Genomic DNA, 18,015 nt, shown 5'->3' on the forward strand with positions numbered 1-18,015 from the left:
CTTTGCGGGCTGCATAATTCCACCTAGCAGGAAGCTCCATTCTTTTACAAGTCATTTTCAAGTAGCAATAACTTTGTAGCCTTTGTTCCTGTATTTTTATAATATCCACCTGATACATAGAAAGTTGGTGTCTGGGTAGGAGGGGCCGGTTATGAAAGGAGAGTATTCAGGAACAGAAAGGGAGGAGCTGATTGGCTGTTGAGAACAGATGATGATGAGATGTGGGTCAATTGTGCCAGCTTCAGATCTATAAATAGCTGGAGGGAGCAACAACAGGAGCCAGTCTCAGCAGAGACATCACATGGCAAGTAGAGGAGAAGACAAGGACAGCAAGCTCAAGAGAAGAGGCGCAAGTGGGGACCATGCCTGCCCAGAAGCAAGCCCTCCCTGAGAGGAAGACATGTTGTGGAAAGAAAAAAAGGGTGGCCGATGTCACAAAGAGGCGAACGATGGTGACACGATCGATGCGAAGGGAGAAGGTGAAAAGGCAGGATCTTTGTGATGCTGTGAAGAACCTTCCCAATCTCTCCGGGATACTCATCCAAGCTATCAACTTGTGTAAATCAGCCAAAGGCCTCAGTTTTACGACGCTGAAAGAAGTGCTTGGGGCCAGGGGCTACGACGTGAGCAGATACTGCCCCAGCATCAAGAGGCAGCTGAAGTCCCTGGCGTCCAAAGGCGCCTTGGTGAGGATGACTCACAAGGCTGGCTCCACATTCTTTGTGATCAGGAAGCATCAGGGGAAGGAGGTCGCCACCGAAGGTGCTCCTGAGAAGATGAAGGAAACCACAAAGCAAGGCAAGAAGTCTGGACTCCAGGCTGTGCAGGGGAGTAGAAAAGGCCAAAGGTCCACCAGTAAATGGAAACCGGGGAAAAAGAAACCGAGACAACCCCCCGGCCAAATCAGCCCTTCCAAGGCGTCCCAGAGACCCATCAAGAAAACCCTTTCTACGGTTGAAAGATCCAACAGTTCTGCTACCGACACGGTGCCTGCTACAAAAAGACGGTACTATTCCTGGGGCAAGCCTGCATCTTCCAGGAAGTCAGTGAGGTACCTCCGAAGCACAAATGCAAATGCCACAAAGAAATCAGGAAGTCCCTTCAGCCAAGCCCGTCCCAAAAGAGCAAGATCTTCCAGTAGTGGTGTCACAGTCTCTGAGAAAAGGCAGGGAAGTTCCTATGGCCCTCCTGCACACAATACGAGGGCACATAAATATTCCAGGAATAAAACTCCATCTACTGGCCAAGGAGGGGGAAAGCCCAAGGGGAAAGCCTCGTCTCACGCTTCCGGATCCAGCAGCAGGGTGACACCCAATAGTAAAAGGTCAAGGAGAATATAATGGGACCAGATACCCAAGCAGGAGCCATATATATGCTCAAATAAAAGACAACTAGAAAACTCCAAGCTCTTGTTTGACAATGGATGATCTTGCTATCAGAAGCCTGATCTTGGGTTTATTTACAGATTTATTTATTTATTGCATTCATATACCACCCACCACTAAGGCTATTTAGATATTTCCAATTTAAAAAGTTCCCCGCATAACACTGTATAAAAGATTGCCCTCGGGCAGTGGTGGGCTTTTCTTTGGAGGTTGACCCTCTGGCAGTAACACAGATTCTGTGAAGTTAGGCAGATCACGAGAGCGAGGACAGGAAGGGGTGAGCCAGCACTCAGCTCTCGTGGTCCTTTCTTGTATGGCCAAGGTGATGCTGATCACCACTTTGGGGGCAAGAAGTAATGGGACAGATTGGCACAAGGATCCTGGAGGGTTTTTTGCCTTCCTCTGGGCATACAGTAGGGGTCCATGGGGGAATGGGGGGAGGGGAATTGTGAACCTCCTGTTGTACAGGGGGTTGGACTAGATGTCCATAGGGCCCCATCCACCATTGTGTCTCTTGACACATAAAACCACAAAGACAACTTCTCAGGAGTCGACATCACTTAATCACACATTTAAAGGGAACTGTCCCTCTCTCATTTCTCTAGTCATGGAGGGCTTTGAGTTTGACTCGCCCTTGAAGATGTATTACTCCGTTTATAGTCTCTCACTTAAACTCTTTCCCAAAGATTAGCCTTCCCAGCTCCACTTCCAACTTCTCTTTCTTTCTGGTTTTCCTTATAGTTGGTATTAGGAAGAGCTGCCTTCTTAATTACTCAAACTCTATTGATGCAGGTGCTGCTACCTCAAGTCAGAGACCTGATTAAATGTATCAAATCCACACAAAAACTTTCCAAAAGCTTTGTGTAAACAGACTCCTTTCCTCTTACTGGATAAAACAGAACCTTATGCCCTCTTGATTATGCATCGTGAGCAATCAGATTCCTGAACTAAAATATTGGGTCTGTCAGTTGGTTTTTGAGGAGAACAGTCAAGGATAGGCAAGACAAGCCCTGGGACTCATGGGAATTGTAGTCCATGGACATCTGGAGAGTCACCGCTTGGCCACCCCTGGTCTGGACCCTCAAAGGCAAGGCTACAATTCCTGGGGGGTGGACCTCTGGCCGTTTCAAAAAGGATTATGTACTCTTCTTTCTAGAATCTCGCAGGGTTCCAGAAGACTGGAACTGACAAGCAGGGCAGCCAGCAAGAAGGAAAGCCCTTGTATTCCATGCCACAGATCGACACGCCGTTTCTGCAGCTGTCTTTCCCCCTCCAGGTTTTCTTCCTTTCGGTCTCCGTAAATTGACGTCAAGAGCCTCTTGTGGCACAGAGTGGTAAGGCAGCAGACATGCAGTCTGAAGCTCTGCCAATGAGGCTGGGAGTTCAATCCCAGCAGCCGGCTCAAGGCTGACTCAGCCTTCCATCCTTCTGAGGTCGGTAAAATGAGTACCCATCTTGCTGGGGGGTAAACGGTAATGATTGGGGAAGGCACTGGCAAACCACCCCGTATTGAGTCTGCCATGAAAACGCTAGAGGGCATCACCCCAAGGGTCAGACATGATCCAGTGCTTGCACAAGGGATACTTTTAAATAGACGTCATATTTGTGCCTCTCTTTCCGCACAGTTCCACCTTTCTTGGCGTGCCTAATAAAAGTGAAAGTGCCGGTCCTCGCGTTGGTAGATACTCCAAAAGAGTGAAATCTAATCTGGCCATTGCTGCATGAAAGCCAGTAAAAGATTCTCGGTGGTTGGGGCGGAGAGAATTCGGAAACCCCCAAAGCTCTTTGTAGAGCAGAGGCAGCGACAGCACCTCCTGCTGGGCTTACACATCGTGCAAAGAAGAGGGTCCTATTTAAGGTGGTGCTAAGGGGCGTCACCCCAAGGGTCAGACATGACCCAGTGCTTGCACGGGGGATGCCTTTACCTTTTAAGATTTCAAAAGTTTAAAATTTTAAAAACAAGGCAGGGACACAGGTTGCGTTTTCTTTTGTCTTCCCGCACAAACTCTCAGGGCATTATTGCAGGTTTTCCTTCTCCTTTTGCCCCTCACCCCCAGACAGCAGCAGTCTGGCACTTTCCTATAAATGTGCTGCAGTTTAAAGTTCAACTTGCTCGGGCAAAGCACTCATGTTTCTTAGGAAGAAGTATTCACAGTATAAACGTCTCGTCTAACCTGGAAGATACAACGACGATCCAAAGTAGTTTCAGTGGAAGGGTAAAGAAATGCCCGCTTCATCCTTTCAATGAAACCCGCGGGGGATATAATTTCTTTCTGCTTTTATTTATTTCATATGGACCACAGTGCAAAGACTGGATTGGAGGGGCTGGCATGAGCCATCCATGCAAGAGACACCCAGAGCTGTTTTCCCTCAGGTCCGATCCCCCCCCCGAAAAAACATTTTTCTCTTAACCAATCAGAAGGCAAAAACACTTGACAGAAATTGTATCAATATTTTTTAAATCTGCAAGACCAGAAAGGCAAGGAAAATGGAGCTGTCTGTTCATCTGCGATAGAGGACCAGCTTTACGAAAGTTCGCAAATTCCTGAAGATTCCAAAACGTTTGACAAAATTTTCGCAGTAGCCATGGTTAATCTCAGGAACTCTATAGTAATCATTTGTAGCGAGGAAATGATCGTGGCAATAGAAAATATTTGCACGAGGTTCGTTTCTCCCTTTACTTCATAAATTTTCCTTAGCAAATCGGTCCACATGCTACGACCAGCATGTGAAACTCTTCCTAGCAAGCCTCACCAATGCTGCATGAGTAAAAATAAATAAGGTGGGGGGGGCCCAAACCGTTGAGTCCTCCGTAAATTTCAAATTAAAATCGCCAAATCAAATATTACCACAAACCTAGGCTTGCCTTAAGCTTTAACTCTTTGTTTAACTTCCTCGTGCGTTTATTTTAGTGTTAACGGCTTGCATTGCTTGTCACCTGGGCGGCAAACGTGCTAAGGGCACCAGGAGCGTGTCCGTGTTGTCAGTTCTCTCAGGAGTCTTGCGTGGCTCTTAAAAGAGCCTTTTGGCGCATAAAGCGGCTGCTTGAGTTGACTGCAGCTTCATTGTCTTCTCGGGCCCTTCTTCGCCGAGAGGTTCCTGCGCGATCCTGCCCGGTTGTTATTGAGCCGCTTCTTCTTCCCGGGGTTGGGGGCAGCTCTCCTTTGCACGCTCCTCTTGGGCTTGTTGCCGGGCGGCGGCTTCTTCTTCTGGGTCTTCTTTGGCGCTTCCCGGGAGCTCTTGGCAGCCGCGGGCTTCGCTTTTCCTCCGGGCTCGGCCTGGCCCGCTCGCTTCGTCTGCCGCCGCACTCGGAAGAGGCCCGAGGCGCCGCCGGGACCGGCCGCCCGGGCGAGCAAGCCGTGGGAGACGAGGCCGTTCAGCTCCCGCTGGAGGCGGCTGTTGCGCCTGGGCACGGGGCAGCCCGCCTCGGCCAGCCGCTTCCGGAGATCGGCCAGCGAGAGCCCCTTTCCCGCCCCGCACTCCTCGAAGGCCTGCAGGATCCGCTGCGGCAGCGAGTAGGCCGGTTTCGTCGCCAGGCGGGAAGCGCGCCGCGGCCCTCGCGCCTGGGGCTCCGGGGAAGCAGGACTGGCGCCAGAAGCTCCCGCTTCGGAAAGAGGGACGCCGCCTGGGCACTCCCCGTTGGCCACCCTCTCGGGCCACGCATCTCCCGCACCGTCCATTAGCGCCCTTTCGGGAATGCGCCACACAGACCTAGGTGGACCACCAAGGCCGGTGCAAAGGAACCACTCTATACTTTTAGTCCCCTTTTATAGCAAGAGAAGCGGACCTTAGCTCTGGGGATTTCAATCTGGTCCGACCTTACGGCGGGACATCCTTTCTATCACGAAGGCCTCCCCTTAGTATTCCGCGTGACAACTGAGGCGGCTTGAAGGATTTGGGCGGGAAAAGAGGGAGTGGCGTTAGCAGAGGCCGCGCGCCATTTTCAAATCGCCTAAGGCGGCCTTCAGCGCGTCCTCCGCCTGGCGAAGCGGGCCGTGGCCGGAGAAAGCTCCTGCGGAAACGGACGCCAGTCTTGACGGGCTCACGAGGCTGAAATTGGGACGGAGGAAATGGACCCCATTTATTTTGGAAGAAGGCCGCCCGGGGTCTAGATCCGCAGCGGTCCACTTCGACGGTTACCCCGTTTTAAACCGGAGCCCGAGGACGACCGAAAGGCGCCGCAGCTCTGCCCCCTGGTCGAAGGACCTTCCTCAGGGCCGGCCGGCCAAGCGGCGCGCGTTGTGCTCGGATCGGGACCCTCCGGGCGGCCAGCCGGGGCTCTCGACCAGTGGGCAGACGCTGCCGGGCTCCCTCCGCCGCCCTCTCGCCCTCGCCTCCGCGCTGAGGTTTAACTTCATTTATGATCCGGGTTTCTAGTCCGCCCTTCCCGAAGCATCCAGCATAAAATGTTATGAATTTAGGATTTTAGAATCTTACATTTTAACATTTCTCCCAAGTACCACTTTTTAGAATACAAGAATCCAAATGCCAAAGTGCCCCACGGCTGCCAGGAGGCCTGCGGGGAGGAGGGCCTGCGGGGGGCAGCGCACGGGAATAGCAGCCCGCGGCAGAGGCCGAATTGGGGCGATCTCCGGGATCAGCGGGGGCCTCTCCGTCCGTTAACGCCACCCGTCGGGAGAAACCGAATCGAATTCCGGGGCGCCTTCAGTCTTCGGAGTCCCCCCAGCGGCCGGCTGCGGCGGCCAGCAGGGAGAGCGAGCTCGGGGGGGGAGGGAGGGAGGGAGGGAGGGCGGGTGGGGGCAGCCGGCTGGAAGCCCTTTTCCCCGCGGACACCGGCGCCTGGTCACCGGGCGTGAGCCTCTGGCCTCCCCGCTGCGGAATCGAGGACTCGGGGCTTCTCGTCCTTCTGCACACCCGGGAGGATTCTCGCGCCGCTCGTCTCTTCTGTCGTCCTCGTCCAGCTTCCCGGTTCCTGCTGGTTTTACGCCGTTTTATGGCTCCTCTTCTGTAACCTCGCCGGGAAAGGCGGACTACAAGGAGGAGAAGAGCTCTTTTTTTATGCCCCGCTTTTCACTACCCGAAGGAGTCCCAAAGCGGCTTACAAACACCCTTTCCTTCCGCTCCTCACCGCGAGGGGGGGGGGGGCTGAGCGCGCTGCTCTGGGAGAACAGCTCGGAGAGAACTGTCGACGCCGCTAAGAGGACCGAGCAGCTCTGAGAGGGCTTCCCGCGAGTGCTCAGGAGCAGGGCCTGGGAGCGGAGCTGTCGTCCGGGGGGGGGGGGGGGAGAGACCTCAAGTTTCCTTCAGCTTCGAGAGCGAGCGGGGAAAGGAAACCAGCCCCAGACCGCAGGGTAGTGAAGAAGCCAGCTCCTCCCCGGCCGCCAACCGTGTCCGTCCCTAGGGTGCTGCTGGACGCTTTATAGCATCCCCCCCCCCCCCCAAGTCCACCGTCGAGCGGGGCAGTTTCAGAGCGGGGCGGCCTTGGCGTGGCTCTAAAGGAGAAGGATTTTGCAAAGCGTCAAGAGCCACGGCGGCGGAGCTTGGCAGGACAAAACCCCGGCGGTCGAAATGCCCCGTCGGTCCCTGGTCCCCCTCGACCGGGCCCAGACTGGCACCTCTGCCTGGGCTGCTCCTGGAGAGGTCGGTTGCTGGAAGGACGCCGGGCGGATCCGAGTTTTCCCTCTATTCGCTACCTCCGAACACTCTCCTAAAACTCCGAAGGAATGCGCGCACAGCTTCTCTCGCCTCTTTTTAAAAAACGCGCCTGTATTTCCTCCTCTCCCCCCCCCCCCCCAACTTCATGCCCATTTCTTGCCTTGGCTAGACAGCTGAATCCCATGTCTCCGTGATCCCAACACAGCCCTTGCACGAGGTCTGTTGCTTTGAGTCCCTGTGCGATGGAAGGGGTAGCGAGGCAAAACTGGATTTTGTGACGGGATGCAAACCTATTTTTCTATAGAGCGCGTCGTCATGGAGCAGCAGGCAAGTGCAATGTTTGTGTACACTCTGTAGCCTTTAACGTGGAAAGAAGAAAAATGCCACTTGCGCTTTGTTTCTGCCCGGTTTCGAACCGGGGACCTTTCGCGTGTGAGGCGAACGTGATAACCACTACACTACAGAAACTCAGCTGAGTGATCTTCCAGGGCAACTGTAGCTGACAGGGAAGTACCACGAGACTGAAACCTGAGTTGCTTAACCAGGGAGCCCCTCGGCTGACACATCGTCCTCGTGTCTCCATCGCTCTGGTTCGCTGCTTCATTTCTATGAACGCTGGAAGTGTCACTGATCACTGTTACCACCGGGATCGTCAATGGGGAACACTGTAAACTGAGTCTTGGCAAGGGTCTATCAATCCATTACGATTGCTTTGCCGTGACAGCTGGGAGTTGTGTCAGTGTCAAATGACAAGGCCCTTTTGTATACAGAAGAACATTAGGAAAGGGACAGATCTTTCCTAACATATTTATCCCAAGCCTCAATAGGACTGCTAGTGAACTATCTTTGCACTGGTTCATGGAAATCAGGCAAGGGTTCTGTGAAGGGGTGCTTTGAATTAACAGGATCCTGTCTTCCCCTGGCACCTTTGCATTGTGTGTGAATGTGTGCATGCAGTGATCAACAGATGCAGAAAACAATCAGGCAAGTCTGGTATGAGGTGAAACTCATTTTATTCAGTGTGGTTGATGCACAGGAACATGTTTTTAGGACTCCAGGGGGGAGCCATGTTAGTTTCTTGCAGTGAAATTATACACAGTTCTAAAGACTTCTCTTGTATTTTATTTTGGAGAATATATACCTTCCCATTTATATCTCCACAATGAAAGGAGATGGAGAATCACTTTTGTACAAAAATGGAAAGTGGGAATTCAGACAATTTGATGCGCAGATCATATAACTATATTCAACTGCGGATGTTTGTAAGGTCCTTGCTGGCAGAGGAAAAGCGGATTGTCATGGAGATAGAGAAAACACCTGCCATGTTAAGTGGAACTCAGAAAATCCAAACTTTCCCAGCCACCATCCTGGCCCAGCCAACATGCCACCAGCAGAACTGGCTTCCCTGCACAGAGATGCACATGGAAAAAGTTCAAATAGATCAAGCAAATAAGACAAATCCAGTTTAGAGACACCTTGCCTGATCACTTTATCCTTTCGCCACCCCCCTCTGATGGCAGAGAATGCTGCTTAATGAGGTTTTAATCATTTTAGCTAATATTTATCTAATCTGAATGAATTTGTGTTATTTAAAATGATGATTGGGATGTTTTAATGTGTTTTCTTGATGTAGAGCGCCCTGAGCCCCTGGGAAGCATGGTTAATAAACTTTATCAATCAATCAATCCTTCCCAAAACATCACAGCAAAACCAAGGAAAACCCAGGAGATGCATGAATACAGCACAATGCTATGGGAATGCATTTTGAGCAAATAAAGTTGTGAGGGAAAGGGCTATGATTAGGAACAGGTTGCCAAGATTAATTCTTTCAAGTCATACTGGAGAGTGTTGTGAACTGTCAGCACTTATATTTACAGCAGCATTCAAGAGTCTCATAAAACGTACCCTGGAATGTCGAAATGCATATCCTTTCTTTCACCAGGTTTATTCTCAGAGGTAATGTACATCCCATAGCCACAATAAAATCAAAGTCCAGCACCACCTTTAAGACTAACAAAGATTTATTCAAGTCGTGAGCTAATCTCAGGAAGAGTGCTTGCATGCGAAAGCTCATGCCTTGAATAAATCTTTGTTGGTCTTAAAGGTGCTACTGGACTGATTTTATTGTGCTACTTCAGACCAACATGGCTACTCATTAGAATCTATCCCATAACTAGTCTTTGGATTTGCAGCATCAACATTATATTCTTTATTTATAGTCTGTGTTTGTGCCGAGGCCCAGAGTGGAATACATGTGCACACCGAGTCTTTCATACTGGCATTGATATTTTTGCAGTGATACAGCATGGCAGCATCAGAATCTGCAAATTAGGAATGCCTGAAGGGCAGGGGGGGAGGAGGACAAAATAACAAACAAGCCCTAGTTGCCAACAACCTGGAGGAAAATGTCTTGCCCAACGAGATTTCCAGGCATGAACCCTGTTAAATGAGAAGACGGCGACGTTGCCAACCTCCAGGTCCTACCTGGAGCTCTCCTGCCATTCCAGCTAAACTCCAGATCACCCAGAGCAGTTCACGTGGAGAAATGGCTGCTTTGGGGGGGCAGACCTTGCATTATTTGCCGTAGCCCTGTAAAGAGCTGCCGTATTGCACCCCAGGCCACAGGGGTCACATTAGGGGGCATCGTGATGCACAACAAGGCGCCACCGTGTAAGGCGACTAAGCGGCCACATAGCGGCCATCATAGCTTGCCGGAGAAGCATAGCAGTGCTTCCACTTAACATTGGAGCACAACCAAAGTAATGCATGAGAAATTTGCCTTTGAATCTCGGAAAAAAAACAGTGTGTTCGACGACACATCTCATCCGTACAGCCGGCACAGGAGGCCGCCATCTTGTCGTACGGCACGCGGGGCGTGATGGGGAGCGCGAGGCCGTTTCCGCTTCCGGGAGCCTCCGCCGCTTCCTTTCTCTCTCTGGGCCGGAGCGAGCTGGCAGGGCCGCAGTGAGGGCCGCCGCCGAATCCGCCGCCATCCTCCGTCCGCAGCGGGACCTCGAGCCCTCTCAGCCGCCGCCATGACGGAGCAGATGACCCTGCGTGGCACCCTGAAGGGCCACAACGGATGGGTCACCCAGATCGCCACCACCCCGCAGTTCCCGGACATGATCCTGTCCGCCTCGCGCGGTAAGGACGAGACCGGCGGCCCGGGGGGGGGGGGGAAGGGGTGGAATTGCAAGCAGGCCGAACAAAATGGAAGGAACCAAAGCGGGAGCGCGGGGGGGGGGGCGGCACAGAATGGAAGAGTCTCAGAAACTAGCCAGGATGGAACGTGGCTCGGAGAAGGGGAACGCCTTGGCAGGGCCGGAATGCGGGGAAGTCCTGTCCGCTTGGGATCCGCAAAAGACAGCATCGTGGTTGGATATGTCTGCAGGGCCAGCCGGGGTTCATGGGAAAGGAGCTGATTTGGGAGAGCTCTGCAAGTCGGTCAAAGCCAGGGGTGGAGGCAGCTGGTGCAGGAGAGAGTTCCATGTGCTTTTAAGTGCACCAGATCCTGCCGTCTCTCCCCTCGATGGTCCCAATGATTAAATCTGACATTGCTTGCCGATCCTCGTAGTGGGATCTGAAGACATGTCCTGCAATTATGATGGGACCAGAGAGGCCGAGGTAAGGGGCAAAGTGGTGGGGGTTCTCCTGACGGGGACTCCCCTTGCGTTGGTCTTGCATGGCAAGGCAGCTTTAGCTTTTCTCCCTTGCTTGCTAGAGTCAGTTTGATTTCTGTGCACGGGCAATTTTTAAAAACGGGGCAGTCTTTCGCTCTATGAATCTCAGCTTGTAATCTTTAATTGGTGCAGCTGAGACCCGGGTTTTGCCACTTCAGGGAGAACTAGATCAACACAGTAGTATGGTGGTGGGTGGGTCGGGTCTTCAGTACAGCATTGCCTGGTCAGAGGCCTGTGGTAGAACATGCAGCCTCCATCCAGAAGGTGTGTTCAAGCTTTGGTTTCTCCAGCTAAAGGAGAAACCACTTCTGGGAAAAGCCCTTCTGTACCTGAGATCCTAGAGCAGGAGTATTCAACCTGTGGTCCTCCAGAGGCCTATGGACTACAATTCCCATGAGCCCCTGCCAGCAAGTGCTGGCAGGGGCTCATGGGAATTGTAGTCCATGGACATCTGGAGGACCACAGGTTGACTACCCCTATCCTAGAGGAAGCAATACTCTGACTAGGTGTCGGGCAGCTTTGGTTCGCTCACCCCTGTTCAAATCAGTGAGTGAACCCTTTGCCATCTGGCTCTTTTTTTCAGACAAGACCATCATCATGTGGAAGCTGACCCGGGACGAAACCAACTACGGGATCCCGCAGCGAGCCCTGAGGGGCCACTCCCACTTTGTCAGTGATGTGGTCATCTCCTCCGATGGGCAATTTGCCCTCTCTGGCTCTTGGGACGGCACCTTGCGCCTTTGGGACCTGACCACGTGAGTGCAGGTTGGGAGACAGGAAATGGGGGTCCCAACAGTCTTCCTTTGGTGGGGTGTCCGTTTTCCTCTCTTGCTGCCCAATCCTCCTTCTTTGGTGGTCTCATGCTTAATATTTGGGGGTGTTTGTTGTTCCTTGCTGGTTTGGGATCAAGGTTTCACTTTGCTTCCTCTTGCCCCGATGATTATAAATGACATGTTATCTACTGACTCCACTGGGGTCTGACGATATGTCCTGCAATGATGAGGGGATATTATAGAGGTTTTTAAAAAATGTATAACTCGACTTTTATAACAGCCTCTCTTGATTATTTGATTGGCCATCTTAGGGTGGTGTACAATATAGAGTCTGAAGACATTAGTTAAAACAAGAAAATCCATCACAATAAATAATAATTTAAAATAACATTTAAAGCAGTTTAGCAGAATATTAGCACTAATGTTCAAATCTGGTCTGCCGCAGATATGGGAACAGTACGGGGCAGGGAACCCAGTCAGCTGACTCAGCCGTAAGCTTGGCAGAAAAGTCATGTTTTGCAGGCATTGTGGAACTTAGAAAGTTCCATCAGGGCCCTGATCTCCTCTGGGAGTTTATTCCATCAGGTAGGAGCCAGGACTGAAAAGGCTCTGGCTGAGGCCTGGTGTACTTCCTTGGGGCCAGGGACCTTCAGTTGGTTGATGTTGGCTGATCAATACCCTCTGGGGGACGTATCCAGGTAAGCAGTCCCTCAGATACGCAGAGCCCTGCCCATGAATGGCCTTGAAGGTCAGTACCAAAACCTTGAACCAGATCCGAAATTCCACTGGGAGCCAGTGTAGCTGTTGTAGAACAGGTCTTATATGACTCAGAACCTGGGAGATTCCTTGTTTTATGAGGATGAATACACAGTTCCAAAGAAACTCCGGTTTTCTTAAGAGGAAGACAGTCATTTTTGCTAATTTCTCCTTTCTTGCTGCTGCCTTCTGAGCACCCCAAGATTTTGTCGCTGGGGACCTTCAGTAATGGCAGCATACAGGGCAAAGTGGGGGATCTGCAGTGAAAGTAGGGAATTGGCAGAAATCTTAAGAAAGCTAAAGAGCTGTAGAGTGTTTGGAGCTGTGCTTGAATGCAATACTGCTGGAAATCACAGAGGAAGAGGCCATTTCTGGTTCTGGAGTCTGTCTGTACTGTCCATTTCATACGTGGCTCCCCGTGGAGGATGCTGAGAGACTGAAAACGTCCCAGTACACTTTATGCTTTTTGTGTTTAGTTGGGGAGAATGGGCTACCTTTTATATGTATGTTTGTAATCCAGAAGCCATGTTCCCTTTCTATCGTGTGTTGAACAGAGCCAGGAGAACAACTTTTATTTGCTGCCCCTATCTAGAAAAGCAGCATGAGATGCAAAGGAGGAAGCTGGATTGCCCTGTTCCCTACATTTTGTTGGCTGCTGAAATTGTGGCAAAGGACTTTACGCCATCCACATAGATTCCATCCCACCTTTCAGCTCCCTTGAGAAACATCCCCTTGAAACAGGGCCTGCTGAAGCCTCTTACTAAGGTTTTCCCTTGAGAACCCTAGGGAGGAGTCTGGGTAGATTCTAAAAGACATGCAATGGCAAGAAAGGAATTATCCTGAAGGTTCCTTCTTCTTCCCCCCATTATACTGACTGGGAAATGAGGCGTGGCATTCTCCTCTTTTGCAGGGGAACCACCACCCGGCGCTTTGTAGGACACACCAAGGATGTGTTGAGCGTGGCCTTCTCTTCTGACAACCGCCAGATCGTCTCAGGGTCCAGGGACAAAACCATCAAGCTCTGGAACACACTGGGTGTCTGCAAGTACACCGTGCAGGTAAATTGCTTGCCGCCTCCTTTCAGAATCTGGAAACGAATGACCTTGCAGATCTGGCTTGCCCTTCAAGCGCAAGAGGAAGCACCAGGTGCCCAAAGCCTTGGCGTGCCTGTCCGACAGTTGCCCCAGGCATCCTTCAGGAAGAGAGCAGACGCTGCTCAAACAGGCTCGCTTTTCTTGAGGAAAAAGGCCGTTTGATCTGATTCCACTTGGATCTGAGTGCTCCGCCATTCATTTCTTGCTTTTGGAATTGGAGGTGATCAGGCAGGGAATAAAGAAGAATACCAAGGGCGATTGGAAGACTGTGTCAGTAGCAAGCTTAATTTCTTCCAAGGCCTAAAGATTGAAGGGTTTAAAGCCTTTTTTTCTCCCCCCGGCTAGATACTTTTAACTGGCTGTGCTGTAGTTTACTTAGCTTCTGTACCAGATTGTTCCACTCTAAGGTCTCACTGGGCTACTGTTTCTTGATGGTGACTGCCGTGCCTCTTTCCCCAGGACGAAAGCCACTCTGAGTGGGTCTCCTGTGTCCGATTTTCCCCTAACAGCAGCAACCCCATCATTGTCTCCTGTGGCTGGGACAAGCTGGTGAAGGTAAGTTTGGAGGGTCCGGGTCTAATTCAGGGACTGGGCATAATTTGACCAATGGCCAGCTCCTCAGGATTGGAAAAGACAGGAGTGCCCCTTCCCTGCCCATCACCCATGTAGACAAGTGATCCAAGGAGACCAAAGTCTGACTTGGGAAAGATAAGAAACATACTTGCCTTGTGCCAGTTAGGGTAGCGGCAGAGAAGTGCTTTGGCAGTTCTGTGTTTATTTAGAGCATGTAGGTCCTGCTTCTTGTGGTCAGAGCAGCTTTGACATGTTTTAATGAAAAATAATTTAAAATGATAATAAAGCAACTTGTATGTTAAACAGCCTGGTGTCTGGCAGAGGAGGGGCAGGTTAGCCAGGGAGTGGGATCTGAGCAGCTGGATCTTGTTTAGTCCTTGACGGCAGCAGGTTGGGCCTGGGGGTTGTCAGTCAAGAGAGACCGCACATCTCCAGAGAAACCTTTTATCAATTCATGCTGTATCTCCAGACTTCGCCGGTAGTCATTTAAAAGCACTTGTTTATTTTAGCCCGTTTGTTTTCTGGCTTTGTAAAATCCACGGAACCCTGGATTGCCCAGGGCTTGGACCAGGTGCTAGGTTCGTTCTCTGGACACACCAGCCTGTATAGGCCTGACCCCCAGATCCCTTTTGGTTTCAGAGCTTAAAGAAGCAGTTACCCAAATGTGCTAATGCAGGGACTGAAAAACGCTCTTGCTTTTTAAGGGGATGAAGCCAAAGGCTGACTTTCCTGATTCTGGCCAGGACCATTGAATTGAGTCAGAGAATGGTGGCTATCTTCCCCATGAAAATTGCAATCAAGCAAATGAATGACCCCCTACAAATAAAATTTTAAAACAGATTCACCTGTAAGCTTTGGTAGACCTCCATTTTTTGCACTGTCTGGAAGATGCTTTTATCCTATTCTCCTTACCTTGCAGGTGTGGAATTTGGCTAACTGCAAGCTGAAGACCAACCACATTGGGCACACCGGCTACCTGAACACGGTGACGGTCTCACCCGACGGCTCCCTGTGTGCTTCCGGTGGCAAGGCAAGTCTGCCGGGGCTCCAGGGCCAAGTCCTTCCTTACTGTTCCTGCTTGTCTGGTAAACCTGCTGCCGGTGAAAGCTGGCTGGCTGGCTGGCTGCAGCGGGATGCTGGCCTCTGTGGGCCCTGATTCATGTTCAGGAGAGGTGTTCTTACATTCTGGCTGAACATCCTTATGCGAGGGATGGGAGAATGGAGCAAGAAGCAAAGGGGATGCCAGGCCATGTGGCTTGTGGTGGTGCGCATCCCAATTGTGCTACAGAGCAAGAGATGGCCTTCAGTGGCTCCAGAGCTGAATCAGAGAGAGACGCCACTTGGCCCCCCAACTGTGCCGACTTGATGTGCTGTGCGTTGTTGGATCTGGGCTTAGCTGTGATGAAACTTTACGAGCGCCATCTGATGTTGTTACTGTGCTGATACTCAGAGGCTGTTTCTGAGCTGCTCAAACCCAGAGCGGGGATTTTGTTTCCAGGAGCTGGGTGTCGGTAAGAAGGGGAAGCTCGGGGTTAGGTGCCCTGGAGGATTTTTGGGGATGGAAGGGATTTCTGTCTACGGAGCGTGGCTTTCTGTTCCCCTCCCCCCACCTGTGTCCTACCCAGTGCATTAACTAGCCCCAGGCCTTGGAGCTTATTTCTCTGTCTCTAAAAGATGTGTTGCATTTGCTGTCAAAAAAGGACTTGAGGGGGTCATACAAAGTTCTGTGTTTAGAAGGCGGGGATAGATTGGCACCAGCAAGCGTGGCTTGTTTTGAAAACCGAATTGTACCATCACCCTTACTGCTTCCCTTTCCCCTCTAGGATGGCCAAGCCATGTTGTGGGACTTGAATGAAGGCAAACATCTGTATACTCTGGATGGTGGGGACATCATCAATGCCCTCTGCTTCAGCCCCAACCGCTACTGGCTGTGCGCTGCCACCGGACCAAGCATCAAGATCTGGGTAGGTTGGGAGCTGGCAGGAGGTCACCCAAAACTAAGACTCTTGCTGATCCTGCAGTTCCCTATTTCCCAAGGGAACAGGATCGGCTTTGCCCTTCTCTGACACCTTCCTGCCTGTTAGTGTTCATTCATCGCCAGACCAACTTGTCTTCAGCATGCCCAGAGTGTTGCAGTAGGGACTGGGAAGGTCTGTGTTTGCATCCTCACTGTGTCATGAAGCTCACTAGGGAGTCCTTGGGCTACTCTGACCTTCCTCACAGGGTGGTTGTCAGGATAAAATGAGTGGCAGAACCATCCCTGCTGCCCTGAACTCTGTAAGAGAAGAGGCAGCATAAAACCATTACTTGTTTAGACAACGCCTGGTGAAATTGTCAGTTGTCAAGGTTTTTGGGGGGAAGTAGGTTGCAATTTGTTGGTTGCATGAGAACCTGCTACATGCGTGATGTTGGTTGTCCATGTAAAAAAAGAAGAGCAAGAGAGAAGTCCCAGCTCCTAGGAACCTACAGTCTAAATTCCAGCAGGGCGAGGGGGAGGAGAAAGCATCTGCCTTTCAGTTGGGGAGAGGGCCGCTGCAGAACCTTGAATAGTGGAGGAAGTAGTGCTGTAGCGGTCCAGGGGCACTTCTGACGTGATGAAACACACATTGCCATCTGACAACACTCTTTCCATGTGGAAAACCAGAGGCTGTTTCTGAACCTGATGCCCAAGAGGAGATAGACCTTGAGCCCAGAAGGGCCCACCCCTACCCCGTTTGCTTAATCGCTCCCTGCTTTGCCTTCTTCCCAGGACCTGGAAGGCAAGATCATCGTGGACGAACTCAAACAGGAGGTCATCAGCACCAGCAGCAAGGCTGAGCCGCCTCAGTGCACCTCACTGGCCTGGTCTGCAGATGGACAGGTAAGAGGACGGGCAGGCGTCCAGGACAGCTGGTGGAGTAGACTCTAGAAAAACCTTGATGTCCACATTTGCTTCCACTTTTCTGCTCACCTGTTTCTGCTTTTGGGATTTTGCCCCTTGCAACATCTTCTATCAGTTTACCTAAGTGGGCAGCTCATGATGGTTCTTTTTTTTTCTTTCCTTCAGACTCTGTTTGCTGGCTACACAGATAACCTGGTCCGCGTCTGGCAGGTCACCATTGGAACCAGATGAGAGAGTGCGGGAGACTCAAGGCGCAGGCTGCAATTATGTAAAAAAAATCAGTAAAAGATGTTTTTGTTTTGATGCTGAAAGTGGTGTGTGTGTCCTCCTTGCCAAGTACAGAGATGTCTTCTCTCTCTGGAGGGCAGAGAGCAGGGTCACCCCTTTCCCCCAGGACTTCCTGAAAATGATTTCTGTTTCCTGAGGAGCTGAGTACATTAGTAAGGCTAATACACATGTTATGCATTGAGGAAAATAATGATGTGCAAATTCCTCTATCCAAATAATACCGTTCCCAGAGAGGGTGTCTAAACCAATGAAGGTCCTACGTAATGAGCTGATTGACATTAACTAGTTTATCAAATATGAGCAAAACATAAATGCCTGTTGTGAAAGAATATATGGTAGATTAAGTTTACTCTGCACAAGGTGACAAACTCAGCCTGTTCTCAGTGGAACAGGCTTCCTTGGGAGGTGGTGAGTTTGCCATCTTTGGAAATTGTTAAACAGAGGCTGGATAGCCATCTGGCAGAGAGGCTGATTCTGTGAAAGTTCAAGGGGGTGGCAGGTTACAGTGGATGAGCGATAGGGCTATGAGTGTCCTTCATAGTGCAGGGGGCTGGACTAGATGACCCAAGAGGTCCATTACATTTCTGTGATTCTATGAAATTGTTAATGATCTTGCATCAGTCTCTCCCTCCGCCTTCCATGCACTGCCAGCTTGGTGTAGTGACTAGGAGCATGGACTTCTAAGCCAGGTTTGATTCTCTGCTCCACATGCAGCCAGCTGGGTGGCTTTGGGCTCGCCACAGCACTGATAAACCTGGGAAGAAGCACAGCTGCGTACACACCCACCCAGGGCTCCTCCCCTTCTCATTGGCCATTTGGAGGGGAGAGGTCAACATGACCATATATGGTCATATCACCCAATAAACGTTCAACAAATTAGATATAACAAAACAAAATTAGAGTCCAGTGGCACTCTTAAAGGGGCCACTGGACACAGATTTTGTTTTGTTGTGCTGCTTCAGACCAACA

At 51.0% G+C, this 18,015-nt stretch overlaps 1 protein-coding gene and 1 non-coding gene across 2 annotated transcripts; one reads left to right on the forward strand and one right to left on the reverse strand.

Moving 5' to 3' along the window:
• Positions 1-7,396: 7,396 nt before the first annotated feature.
• TRNAV-CAC (transfer RNA valine (anticodon CAC)) lies at positions 7,397-7,469 on the reverse strand. The gene has a single exon. It is a non-coding gene; the product is annotated as a tRNA-Val (tRNA).
• A 2,428-nt stretch (positions 7,470-9,897) lies between these two features.
• On the forward strand, positions 9,898-17,069 carry RACK1 (receptor for activated C kinase 1). The gene is made up of 8 exons (XM_077324711.1): positions 9,898-10,145; positions 11,265-11,436; positions 13,121-13,268; positions 13,764-13,859; positions 14,797-14,907; positions 15,701-15,841; positions 16,627-16,737; positions 16,924-17,069. Exons 1-8 carry the CDS (start codon positions 10,037-10,039, stop codon positions 16,987-16,989), a joined length of 954 nt encoding a protein of 317 aa, XP_077180826.1. The 5' UTR covers positions 9,898-10,036; the 3' UTR covers positions 16,990-17,069.
• The last annotated feature ends 946 nt before the right edge of the window (positions 17,070-18,015 follow it).

The sequence above is a fragment of the Paroedura picta genome, chromosome 3 (genome assembly GCF_049243985.1).
Source record: "Paroedura picta isolate Pp20150507F chromosome 3, Ppicta_v3.0, whole genome shotgun sequence".
Taxonomy (NCBI): Eukaryota; Metazoa; Chordata; class Lepidosauria; order Squamata; family Gekkonidae; genus Paroedura; species Paroedura picta.

What these genes read in the sequence shown, in the direction of transcription:
- RACK1 (XM_077324711.1), top strand. Translation starts at nt 10,037, where the DNA reads ATGACGGAGCAGATGACCCTGCGTGGCACCCTGAAGGGCCACAACGGA. An exon ending in CGCCTTTGGGACCTGACCAC is followed by an intron (nt 11,437 to 13,120) that starts GTGAGTGCAGGT and finishes CCTCTTTTGCAG; the next exon opens with GGGAACCACCACCCGGCGCT. An exon ending in TGTGTGCTTCCGGTGGCAAG is followed by an intron (nt 14,908 to 15,700) that starts GCAAGTCTGCCG and finishes TTTCCCCTCTAG; the next exon opens with GATGGCCAAGCCATGTTGTG.